Source organism: Neltuma alba, unplaced genomic scaffold, assembly GCF_004799145.2.
Source record: "Neltuma alba isolate B1F8T4 unplaced genomic scaffold, ASM479914v2 tig00011958_pilon, whole genome shotgun sequence".
Classification (NCBI taxonomy): Eukaryota; Viridiplantae; Streptophyta; class Magnoliopsida; order Fabales; family Fabaceae; genus Neltuma; species Neltuma alba.
Window position 1 is genome coordinate 123,217 of NW_021636536.1, and position 12,341 is coordinate 135,557.

The 12,341-nt window shown below is 39.6% G+C and overlaps 2 protein-coding genes and 1 pseudogene across 2 annotated transcripts; 1 reads left to right on the forward strand and 2 right to left on the reverse strand.

The window, feature by feature from the left end:
- LOC114719921 (protein PNS1-like) lies at positions 1 to 2,078 on the reverse strand. Its single transcript, XM_028905494.1, has 5 exons — positions 1,918 to 2,078; positions 1,307 to 1,643; positions 498 to 1,179; positions 224 to 398; positions 1 to 195 (listed from the first exon to the last, which is right to left on the reverse strand). Exons 3-4 carry the CDS (start codon positions 1,173 to 1,175, stop codon positions 258 to 260), a joined length of 819 nt encoding a protein of 272 aa, XP_028761327.1. The 5' UTR covers positions 1,176 to 1,179; positions 1,307 to 1,643; positions 1,918 to 2,078; the 3' UTR covers positions 1 to 195; positions 224 to 257.
- Positions 2,079 to 4,709: 2,631 nt separating this feature from the next.
- Positions 4,710 to 7,529, forward strand: LOC114719899 (beta-glucuronosyltransferase GlcAT14A-like). Its single transcript, XM_028905470.1, has 4 exons — positions 4,710 to 5,559; positions 5,697 to 5,772; positions 5,850 to 5,965; positions 6,932 to 7,529. Exons 1-4 carry the CDS (start codon positions 5,064 to 5,066, stop codon positions 7,444 to 7,446), a joined length of 1,203 nt encoding a protein of 400 aa, XP_028761303.1. The 5' UTR covers positions 4,710 to 5,063; the 3' UTR covers positions 7,447 to 7,529.
- Positions 7,530 to 7,610: 81 nt separating this feature from the next.
- LOC114719902 (40S ribosomal protein S2-3-like) lies at positions 7,611 to 9,407 on the reverse strand (annotated as a pseudogene).
- Positions 9,408 to 12,341: the final 2,934 nt, after the last annotated feature.

A 12,341-nucleotide genomic window follows, 5' to 3' on the forward strand; every position in this document is an offset into this window, starting at 1 on the left:
TTGATCAACCAATGGTATTATAGGACAAACTTCCTTCTGGAAGAAGCAAGGGAAGAATCATAGGACACTGAAAACATGTGGTTTCAGGCTGCTCTAGCCTGAATTATGTTGTATGAGCCATGTATGTTTCACCCTATATACAAACTCATTACTAGTCCTCGCAACAATGTGCTAGTGTCAACAATTTCATGAGACTAAGGTAGGGAACCCACATTAGTGAGATTAGAATCAAACTATGAAAAACACGAGAATGTTTGCTATGCTCGAGCTCTTTGAAGCTGCTGCAACCGTACTGGGATTGTTGAGTCAAATCGATTGTTCTGTGGATTTGGGTTCTCTGCATAAGCTACGTAGTAAGCTGAAACGCATGCTTGCGGCCATGCCATAGCCAACCGACACTGTAAATGACATTGGCACCAAGATGAGTATATCAAGAAGACGCACGCAGATAAGTGATGCTAAAGAAACAATGAAAAATATGCAAATAAAAGACTCACCATGAAGTAGCCAATCAAGAAGGCATAAACGGATGTTTCTGCTGCATAGTTCCTGTGAAGTAATATGGTCCATATTCCACTCACTAGGCTACTAATAGCACCCCCTGCCACCCCACAAAAAAAACAGAACGATCCTGTGAGATCTGAGTCTATCAGTTGCTCCAAACCAACTCTGTTGAACATCTCCCACGTATCAGAGGATGACTGCACAATTCCCTTGTTATAGGCTCCTACATACACAAAACCCCATCGGTTGCCATGTCTTACGAGAGTAGAAGCAATCCCCACGTAGCAACTAACGCAGGAGAACATGAACTCATCCGTGTCGCCTCCAACCAGGCTCATGGATCTTGCAAAACCCCGAAAGAGTCCAATTAGAGGCACGAGGATGGAACCAATGGAAACACTACCAGTTAAGTACTTGATTGTGTCATAGATTGCCGCTCTTGTGTCAATATGTACTCCACAAGCAAAATTCATGTACATGATCCTTGAGACAGATACTTGCAGCACATTTTTAAGAAACTGCATGGTCCATCCCAGGCTAAGCAGGATCACCAAGATGAACAAGGCGGCCAATTTGGTTTTGCTTTCAATAGCTTTAGCTCCTCCTATCCCGGCAACAAGGAAACAGCAATAAAGAATACCAGCAAGGATTGATGAGAAAACCAACCCCATAATTCTAGCAGGAGGAAAAGTTAAGGAGATGGATAAAATTCTGGTGGCATATTCAAATCTGGGACTAACCCAACAGCCATAAAGTGACTGTATTAATGCAGAAACCAAAGCAACCACACCAGCTACCATACCAAGTGCAGATTCAATGTACACAAACATAACGCCAGTTGCAAGCGTAAGGAGAGGACTCAGCCAAAATGCTGCCTTGATGGCCTTCGAGGGCCTGCGAGCTGTGATCCATTGACATGTAAAGGCAACTATTCCAGCACTCGCTGTTGAAGACAGAAGCGGAGGGTACCACTTTGAGGGGTGGAATTGGTGGTTGCGAGAGGCAGAGATTAGGCCATAGATAGTCAGGAAAATTGTTAAGACTGCGATAAACAATATGTGTGAGAGGAATAAAATTTTGAAGACCCTCGTTGAGATCTGCCTCGCCACTGTTCTGTTCGGAAAGCCAGAATCTTGACCCTGCGCCGTCAAAAGATCAAGTTGACAGGAGAAATCTTCGTTAAACTAATGGATGGATAACCAATTCAGAGGCTATCATTGATCGTATTAATTTTACCCAGATACAAGAGAAGAGGGTGATATAAGAAATGGATGTCTCGGAAGCAGAGAAGCTTGCTTTGTAAGAAGCAAGGCGGGAAAAATAAAATCAAGAAATGAACGAAAAGCGAGAGAGTTAAGTTGCAAAGCAAAAGAAGCTTGACGGGGAAGAAAGATACAGAGGGGGAGAGAGAACCTGGACGGGGTTTGCGTGCGGAAGCCTGTCGTCTTGAACTTGAACGCGAATGCTCTGTGTACCTCTAGTGTCATTGAAGGAGCTCAAAATGGTCATGATGTGCCTATTTTAATCCACACAGTATTCGATTCAGTCTTTTATATGAGTTTTTCCTTCACTTTCTTGGGGTGAACGAATCAATGCGGCGCTTACCACGATGGAAGTTTCCCGGTGCCTTGTGGATTAAAATAACAGATTATCGAAAACCAGAAGGAACTGACCAAGTCCATCTTCTTCCCGGTTGCTTTGAAAGATGTTTCTTTCTTGGTTTTCATACGGTGTACGCTACACTAGTCAATATCAAGTGGGGGAGGTGGGGGGTGTTCGCTTCCATTGTGTGCTGGCGTGGAATGATGACGTAGAGGCGGAGGATCGGCCTTCGTGACGTGCTCCGGAGGGTCCCTTTCTTCGAATAATCTCTCCTCCGGTGGTTGTTGTCACGTGATACCTTTGGATAATTTCCCGGGAAAAACGTTGCGGCTTTAAATACGAGAAGCCAAAAAAAAAAAAAAAAAGTGAAATAAAGAAAGACTATTGTGTTTCCTTTTCGTTTGTATATTGATTAGATTAATATACTGCTTTTTAAAAGGCCAAAAAGAATAATAGATAAATAAAGCGGCTGCGTGTTTGATCTCAGTTCGGCTGCTAATTTATTTTTGTCCTTCTCCAAACGATATTATTGCACGGCTGAAAAATATTCAGAAATTAAATGTTTAAAAAAAGAGCCTTTTGTTTTTCTCGTATATACAGATTATTCAAAACTCAAAATACGTGGTTTGAAAGAAGGAAGATAAGGTTTGGAAGCTAGCATTGACCATTAATTAGTTTCTAACTGCCTGTTAAATATATATATTAATTTTTCTTTACCACACATTGGTCAGCAATATTGACTTGCAGTGTATATCCTGGAGCTAACTACGACGTCTACTATAAATAATTTGTCCGGTCGAAGACTCTAAAGTCTACAAAGTATGAAACATGACTCTAGGTCAAAAAAAAAAAAAACAAAGTATGAAACATGACACCAGACTCCAATATATATTTTCCTTTTATTATGCCTGTTTAGCTAAAATAATTTCGAAGTCTGACTAACAGTATCAGGAGCTTGTTTGTTAAAAGCAGAAAGATCAGAAGTTTGAACACGTTAAAAAAAAACTATCTATAGGGAGTGACATACGCAAAATATGAACAAAAATAATTTCAAACCTAAAACAGTATGGAAATTTTGGTGAAGAAAATAAAATATTAATAATGCACATAGGTGTCCTTTATATGCATGTATATATTGAAAACGTGATGTACAATAAAGAAGGAAATATCTTTGATCGAAAACAGTGAAGCAGGAAATATGTGTGCATGGTTGTTTGGGAGAATTGGAATGGTTTGGTTAAATTTGTGAAGAATCATTCTAATAGTAATAGGAAAAGAATGATTTGAAGAAACAACTGTGAAATGGGTTGAATAGAAGACAAGTTAGTTAAGAAACAACTGACCGAATAGAACAAACAACCATATACCTATTTCATTTGGTTTTCTTTCTTTCTTTTTTGGGGGGAATTCTAAAGTTAAGTTCTTTCGAAAAAACAAAAGGAAAAGCCCCTGACTGAAATGTTTGTTTTGCTTTCTATTGCCAATAATCAAATTAAAGTAATTCCACGTGGCAAAAAAGCGGTCTAACTACTCAGAAAAAAAGTATTCAATGCCCCATCAAAATTATAGTCTCTCCACCAAAAAGCAAAAACATATTAATTCTTAAATTAAAAAAATAGTAAATGACTTATTTAAATATCATGGCTTAAGTTTCGACCAGCAAAGCAAGAAATTGGAATCCATTCCTGGCTCTTTTTTTGTATTTCACGCGTATGAAGGTTCTGTTTGCCCATCGCAAAATAGGCCCAGCCCAATTATTAGGCCATGCTAGGAAGGCCCGCTACGCTGACATTTGCACCCTCCTCCTTCTTCTTTTGAAAAAAAAGAAGACTACCTGAACGGGCATGAATCCACATTACAGTAATTAATTTTTAGATAGATCTTCAGAAATTAAATGATGAAACCTAGTTAAGTCGATACTATATAATGTTCACCACCGTCTTAAGTATAATATTCTTTCCATGGTGTAATCGGATTGGACACAGCATCTAATCTGGTGGCTAAGAACTATCTCAAGGTGGAGGTGGATATATGGATTGAATTATTGAAAATTACATGTTGCTGTATTCCAAGAATGAACTTATTTTTATTATTTATACATTACAAGCTATAATCGACAACAGAAATAATTCCCATCAATCTAAATGCCTCCATATATTTTGTTGGGAGAAAATTAATACTGCCTCCGGTCCTTAATATAAAATCTCGTTTAACTTTTATTTTGGTCCTAAATATAAGATCCCTATCTACTTTGTCTCTAATATTTATGCCTTTTTTCTTAAGATAGCTCTTCTAATAATAGTAGTTCTGGCCAACACATTTAATTAGCAAGGATATTTTAGGAAAGACAATACATATTTATTACAAATAACTAACTTAATTTATTTCCTTAATCTCTTTAAATTAGTCAACTAGCTCTTATAATTAGGACCGGAGGTAGTATTATGGATGATAATGATTTGAGGCCATAATTTTTATGGAAGGGTTGATAGCGGTTCTCACATATCTTTAACTTACCGACCGGGACTTCGGAGAGCAAAGTTGGTGAGACATAAATACATGACCTAACTTGTAATCTTCCAGTTTTGGCCATTCAGGCTCATCACTAGTCACAAGCACTGAACGATTAAAATCAAAGGCCATGATTGCGATTCAACCCCGTCAGCTCGAAAGTGCTTCTTCTGGAATATTTCCTTCAGCTTCAGGCTCCTATCAGAACAAGAGTTTCTACCTGTTTGATAAAGCAGACCAATAATGGTCTCACTAGAATCTATATCCCTCTCTTCCCTCCAACTAACTTATGGCCTCCTTATGTTTGAAGGAACGAATCCAATTCAGAAATGTAAACCTTACTCATCAATCCCATTTTATATCATAACCATTTAACTACCACTTTCTTGTTGCCACTCACCCTTCCTTCCTCATTTTCTCTTCCTTTCTTGGCAGTTTTCTCTCAAATGGGTGTCAAAGTTTTTATGGTTTCGTTCATGCTATTATCTCTATTGTTCATGGTTCTTTATATTCCCACTAGATTAACCATGCCCATATCAACGTCCATGCCTGTGAATAAGAGCTCCTTCAATATCTCAAGAACCAGCAAAGGATCATACCCAGTCACGTTTGCCTACTTGATCTCTGCGTCAAGAGGTGATTCCGGTAAGCTCAAGAGGTTGCTGCGAGCGTTGTATCATCCTGGGAATTACTATCTGATTCACATGGATTATGGGGCTCCTAAGGCAGAGCACAAGGATGTGTTTGAGTTTGTGGCAAAGGATCCTGTTTTTGGGGCAGTGGGTAATGTTTGGGTTGTGGAGAAGCGTAATTTGGTGACTTACAGAGGACCAACAATGCTTTCTACCACGCTTCACGCCATGGCAATACTTCTGAGAATTTGCCAGTGGGACTGGTTTATCAATCTCAGCGCCTCTGATTACCCCTTAGTTACACAAGATGGTATGGTGAGTGGCCTTAAAATTTTTATGAGTATCAGATATAAGAAAGCATTTGTGTCATTGCGTGTGACCTTACTAATGCTGATTCTGCGCATCTCGTTGTGAACTCAAACTCTGATGAATCATTTGTCTCTTCAGATCTGATCCAAGCCTTTTCTGGGTTGCCCAGAGATATCAATTTCATACAGCATAGCAGTCACTTGGGTTGGAAATTGTAAGTAGCCCTGTTTCTGTTTGATGCCTTATTTTTCTGGCCAAAAGTTCTGAATTCTGTTGTTATATCTATTTCAGTAATAAGAGGGGGAAGCCAATTATTATAGACCCAGGGTTGTATAGCCTCAAGAAATCAGAAATTTGGTGGGCGTCCAAGCAGAGGAGTCTACCAACAGCTTTTAAACTATATACAGGTTCTTCTCATCAAACTTGATGGTTATTATAATTAACATCAAACTAAGGAAGAACAAGTTTTGTATTTTTCTTCTCGTCGCGTTGTTTATGGCTATTAACATTCAAAATCCAAGTCGGATTGAAATACCAAGAAAAATGTTTGCATGATGAAGGACTAGTCATCTCAGATAAAAGAACACAAACCGTCAAACAGAGAATCAATCCTAAATCACATAGAGTGGACAGAATTTTATAATTGAGGGCTTGATCGTCAATATAGCTGGCAGGCAGAAATGTCCCCTTCACGTGTTTGTGAAGGCGAAGGGCGGGGACCATCATTCATGGAAGGCCATTAAATGGTTGATGCATTGTACTGCTGGCTGGGAGCACATGGGCGTAATGTGCTTCCACAACTTTACCAACAATGTCGGCCCAGTAAAATCCCACCACCTCCCCGTACCCACACCAGATCTCACATCATAGGAACAAGAGGGATGTTTTTGACGTACCTAGTACCATTACCATAACACATTGTGTGCGAAACTAAACTGAAACCACGAACTGGATGGAACTGAATTAGATTCTGTCCTTTTTATTTTTTAAGTTTGGTACAGTTAATTTGACGTTTGAGTGTACACAACCTAAAATAATCGAATCAAGCCAAAATTTCATGTACCCTAATGGATAATTCATGTACAATGTAATATGTTTAGGTTGTTGGATATGATGCTTCATAATTGAATTTATAATTTATTTAAATTTACAGATATTTTACTTCAGAATTGTTTCAAAAGACATGTATAGTTAAGAAAAAGCCGACAACATTAGGCCTGCCGAATGATTGGTTCGGTTCGGTTTCCTCTATTCTGTCTGGCTATTATTTTCTTCAACTATGTTTTCATAAATTCAATCTCAACGACTTCTAAACAAACACCCCACCAACCAAGTCTGTTCAATGTTTAGTCTGATTGGCTTCTAAAATACAGGTTCAGCGTGGACAATGTTATCAAGATCATTTGCTGAATATTGCATTGTGGGGTGGGAAAATTTGCCAAGGACCCTCCTCCTCTACTACACTAACTTTGTATCATCCCCTGAAGGGTATTTCCAGACAGTAATATGCAACTCTAAAGACTACAAAAACACCGCTGCCAACAATGACCTTCACTACATTACCTGGGACAACCCTCCAAAACAACACCCAAGGTCTCTTGGAGTCAGAGATTATCGGAAAATGGTCCTGAGCAGCCGCCCATTCGCCAGAAAATTCAAGAAGAACGATCCCGTCCTGGATAAAATTGATAGAGAGCTTCTCAAGCGGCGCCGTGATCAATTTTCTTTCGGGGGTTGGTGTTCCCAGGGTGCAAAGAACAGAACATGTTCTGGTCTCAGAAATGAGAATTTTGGGGTACTTAGCCCGGGCCTGGCCTCCAGGAGGTTAACAAAGTTGCTAACTAAGATTGTCTTAGATAGGAAATATCACAGACAGCAATGCAGGTGAATGGCGACCCAACTATTTCATCGAGTCGATGGTTGTAAAAAAATGTAATGAAGTTCCGCCATTTCATAAATTTTTGTTGAAGTTTATATGGTTGGAATGGTTGTTTAGGCTGGGTTAGATGGGAAACATAAATTTGCCAATAGCTACAGATAAGAGCATAAGAATTATTCTCAAAATTCAAGAAGAATAATCTGGTATTTCAACACGATGAATATCCCTTGAATTGAAACTTAAAAACAAGCAAATGCATGAAAAACGGTCCCTCGAAAAAGATAAAAGAGGGAAACTACATAAGCAACAAATAACTTAATTACCAGTTCCTATCCAAACATCTCCTAGGATCTACCGCATCTCATAGCACGAAAATGTGAAGAACTACAAGGTGCCAGCTCAGGCGTCCACTCTGTCATCCTCCAGGATTAGAGCCTTTCCAGTTGGTTTTGCCAATAGATCTGTGTACTCCTGGAATGGAGACTTGGTGAAGCGGGTCTCCCTCCAGAATTCGGGTGTTAGGAATCCATAGGTTTTCAGCAAACAATCAAAAGTAGCCTGTACAAAGATAAAAGAATTACTGAAATGAATTAATCTGTAACAAATTACATGTGATGCAAATCGTGACTTGTAAAACATGATACGATGAATACTATAATTATAGATTAATTTTCACTTATAATATCTTACAACGATTTGCTACACTAGACACACTTCCGAGACGTCATTTAAACAACCAAGCCTGGAAAGTACACAATCTGCGATGACTAGCAATAGTCTGGCTGGCAGATCGATCATATCAGGGGAATGCATTTACAATCCACATTTGCATCGAAAGCCAAGTCATCAGAGAAAACTTATGTTGAGCATGAATAAAAACTGATGCTTCCATCTGTGCATGCCTAAGCTTGCAGTATAAACCGACATAATTTCACATAATAGATGAGAAAGCCTTTCAAGTAAAACAACTATCAAGTGTCAAAAGAGCAATGCTGCTTCAGGTAAATTCCTGATCACAAGATTTGACTCCATTCGTCTATCATGAATTTCCAACAGTTAATTTCTACACAGCTTTGTTCATAGGCTACACCTTCTCGTGCACTCTCTTAATCCAGGAATGCTAGTATAGCCACGCGTTTCTTTCTCTGGCATCATTAACGGATAGACTAGGATGCACGCAAATTTGTATCAAGTAACATCTTATCAGGAATTTGATTTCAATTCAATATATTGCATAAATTAAAAAGCGAATTAGACAACGAACCTTGACAAAATTCCCAAGCGTCTTGGTCGACCCTCGTGAAGAAGTGAAGACATCTTCGATTCCTGCAAACTGCAGTACCTTCTTTGGCACCCTAGCAGCAACGATTCCAGCACCACGAGGGGCAGGCACCATCCGCACTGTAACTGAACCACACTTTCCAGTAACCTTGCACGGAACTGTATGCGGCTTCCCGATCTTGTTACCCCAGTAGCCTCTTCTCACCGGAATAACCGAAAGCTTGGCCAGAATAATTGCGCCGCGAATGGCCGTGGCCACCTCCTTGCTGCACTTCACGCCAAGTCCAACATGTCCGTTGCCGTCCCCGACAACAACGAAGGCCTTGAACGGGTCCTCTGACCGGCTCGCGTCTGCTTCTGGACCGGCATGATCTTCATCACCTCGTCCTTCAGGCTGGGACCAACCAACGTATCGATGATCTGATGCTCCTTGATCGGAAGAGAGTGGAGGTAGATATGCTCGAGGGTGCGAATCTTTCCCTCTTTGACGAGACGGCCAAGCTTGGTCACGGGAACCCATTTCTCCTCCTCCTCCCGACGAGCGCCCCTGCGGCGGCCTCCGCGACCCCGGTCACCACGTCCTCCACGACCCCCAAAGCCACGGCCAAAGCCGCCACGATCTCCGCCTCGTTCAGCCATTGTTGATAGTAACAAGAGGAAGCTCCAAGAACTCACCGCGGCACACAATACTTTAGGCGCGAGCGTATCCAAAGAATTAGGGTTTTTATGCTACTGAAATACTACCTCCTACCTCCTATTTGATTTTTACTTTAATCATAAATATAAGATCCCAATTTATTTTGTCTTTCATATTTGTATATTTTTTTCAAAGTAGCCCTTCTAATAATAAGTGTTTTAGTCAATACACTTAATTAGTAAGGATATTTTAGAAAAAACAACACTTATTTATAACAAATAACTAACTCAACTTACTTCCTTAATCTCTTCAAATTAGTCAACTGGTTCTTATAATTAGGACTGGAGGTAGTAATTTTTTTAAGTTTTTTATGTAAGTTGTTCGGCCTCAAAAAATCACGTCAGCTAGGTTCAGGAGGTATTTGGATAAAATTAAAAGAAGAATAGTTTTTGAGAAAAAAAGTTATTTTGAGAGCAGATTTTGAAATAATAGAAAATGATTTGGATAAAATAAGAGTGTTTGGATAGTGGTTATCAAAATCATTTTTTAATGTGCAAATTACTAAAAAAGATATAAGTTAATATAATAATTAATATTTTAATGTGCAAATTACATAAAGAATAGATGGTTAAGGTGCATCCAGCATCACAAAGTATTTTTTTATATCCATCTAGCATCTTGAAGTATTTTGTGATACAACCAACACCCTAAAATATTTTTTTAGGTGCATCCAGTACTGAGAAATTTTTTTAGTGGATCTAACATCTCAAAATATTTTTTTAAGTGTGTTTAGTACCCAAAATATTTTTTTATGCATCCAGCAACAAGGTAAAAAAATACTTCAGGGTGTTGGATGCACCTAAAAAATATTTTGGAGTATTGGATGTATCACAAAATACTTCAAAGTGGTGAATACACGTAAAAAAATATTTTAGGATGTTGAATACACCTTAACCCAAAAATAGATTTTAATTTATATTTTTATTTGAAATAATAAATTTGTTTTTTTTTTAGTGGAAAAGGAATATATTAATCAAAATATTTACAGCAACGGTACAAACTTTAAGCAGTGCCAGCAATACAATCTAAGACACCTTTCGCATTATAGGTGTGGTTAACAAAAGAAATAACAGTAATGATTATATCCTCCGGAGACATGGCGTCATTAGCAAAAATGCCTTTGTTCCTATTATCCCAAAGCTTCCAACAAAGGGTGCCGAAGATCTGCCTCCAGTGGGTGCCCATGCATCTTGGATTGAGATTCCAAATCAACCAATCTTTGAGGGGTTTAGCATAAAATTCTTGTAACTTACAAGGAGGGACAAACTTTTTCCAGCAAGTATAGGCCGAGGTACAATGTCGGAGTACGTGATCAAGATCTTCAACGGATGTATGACAGATTCCACAAGCTGCTGTCTCCGCAATGCCTCTTCTAACTCGTTCAGCATTTGTGAGGAGTCTGTTTTTTGTGGCTAGCCAGAGAAAAGTGCGAACTCTTTGGATCCCAGGCCACTTCCAAATCCATTGCCAATTTTTGTCCTGCATTTCATTGTCAAATTGCTGGATATCATGATAGGCTGAAGCAACAGAAAATGTGCCATTAAGAGTGAGGTTCCAGTGGCGTGAATCTGTATCCGCTGACTCATTGGGGGGTATCATAGCAATTTGCGATTGAGTCCTTGGAGGGATGAGTTGTTGGAATTTTTGCCAATTCCATTGGCCTCTTTCATCTATATAGTCAGTGATGGGCTTATGTATCTCAGAGTCTGGCACATCTGCATAAGCGAGGTTTTTGCCAATCCCATTGCCAATTTTTGTCCTGCATTTCATTGTCAAATTTCTGGATATCATGATAGGCTGAAGCAACAGAAAATGTGCCATTAGGAGTGAGGTTCCAGTGGCATGAATCTGTATCCGCTGACTCATTGGGGGGCGGTATCATAGCAATTTGCGATTGAGTCCTTGGAGGGATGAGTTGTTGGAATTTTTGCCAATCCCATCGGCCTCTTTCATCTATATAGTCAGTGATGGGCTTATGTATCTCAGAGTCTGGCACATCTACATAAGCGAGATTTTTGAGGGGGCCCAGATCGCCTACCCAATGATCACTCCAGAATCTAATGGTCTTGCCGTCCCCAATTATCCAAGTAATATGAAGTTCAGTGTCGGGCCAGATGCTTGCAATGCTTCGCCAAGTATAAGAGGCAATTTTAGTCTTGAATTCATACTTATTATTGAGGCCCCAGTTGTATTTGGCGCGAAGCACTTGGACCCATAATTGGTCTGGTTTGCTAATGAGTTGATAAGCTAATTTTCCCAGGAAAGCTTGATTTTGACCTTTAAGGTTTTTCAATCCACAGCCGCCAATGCTGGTAGGTCGGCACATGTCAACCCAATTGACCAAGCTTATCTTTCTGTGATGTTCATCAGAGCCCCAAACAAAAGCTCATATGATTTTGTCAATAGACTTGCAACAAGAAGCAGGTAAGAGGGAAGTTTGCACGGTGTAGTATGGAGTGGCACTAAGCACAGATTTGGCAAGGGTAATTCTTCCTGCAAGTGAGAGTGATCTGGCTTTCCAATTAGAGAGTCTCGATTGGATTTTCTCGACAAGGTAATGGTAGGTATCCTTAGAGACTCTAGAGGGCAACAAGGGGACTACTAAATACTTGCCCAATTGGTCTGTTTTTTGGAACCGTATAAATTGGCAAATCTAGTCTGCTTCGCGTTTGGCGATGTTCTTAGAAAGATGAATTCGAGTTTTACTTAGACTGATAACCTGGCCTGATGCTGAACAGAACTCGGTTAGGGTCTTTTGAATAAGTTGCAGCTAGTGAGGAGAGGTGCCACTGAAAATTATGAGATCATCTGCAAAGAACAAACGAGAAAGAGGGGGCCCGCGTCTACCAAGTTTTATGGTTTCCCAGTTCTTTTGCTGAACTTCTTTGGAGATGGCTTGTGAGAGTCTCTCCATGCAGAGGACAAA

Coding starts and splice junctions, on each gene's coding strand:
- LOC114719921 (XM_028905494.1), bottom strand. CDS start 1,175: ATGGGGTTGGTTTTCTCATCAATCCTTGCTGGTATTCTTTATTGCTGT. Junction 399..497: donor TCTTGATTGGCTACTTCATG/GTGAGTCTTTTA, acceptor TGTCATTTACAG/TGTCGGTTGGCTATGGCATG.
- LOC114719899 (XM_028905470.1), top strand. CDS start 5,064: ATGGGTGTCAAAGTTTTTATGGTTTCGTTCATGCTATTATCTCTATTG. Junction 5,773..5,849: donor AGTCACTTGGGTTGGAAATT/GTAAGTAGCCCT, acceptor TATCTATTTCAG/TAATAAGAGGGGGAAGCCAA. Junction 5,966..6,931: donor AGCTTTTAAACTATATACAG/GTTCTTCTCATC, acceptor TCTAAAATACAG/GTTCAGCGTGGACAATGTTA.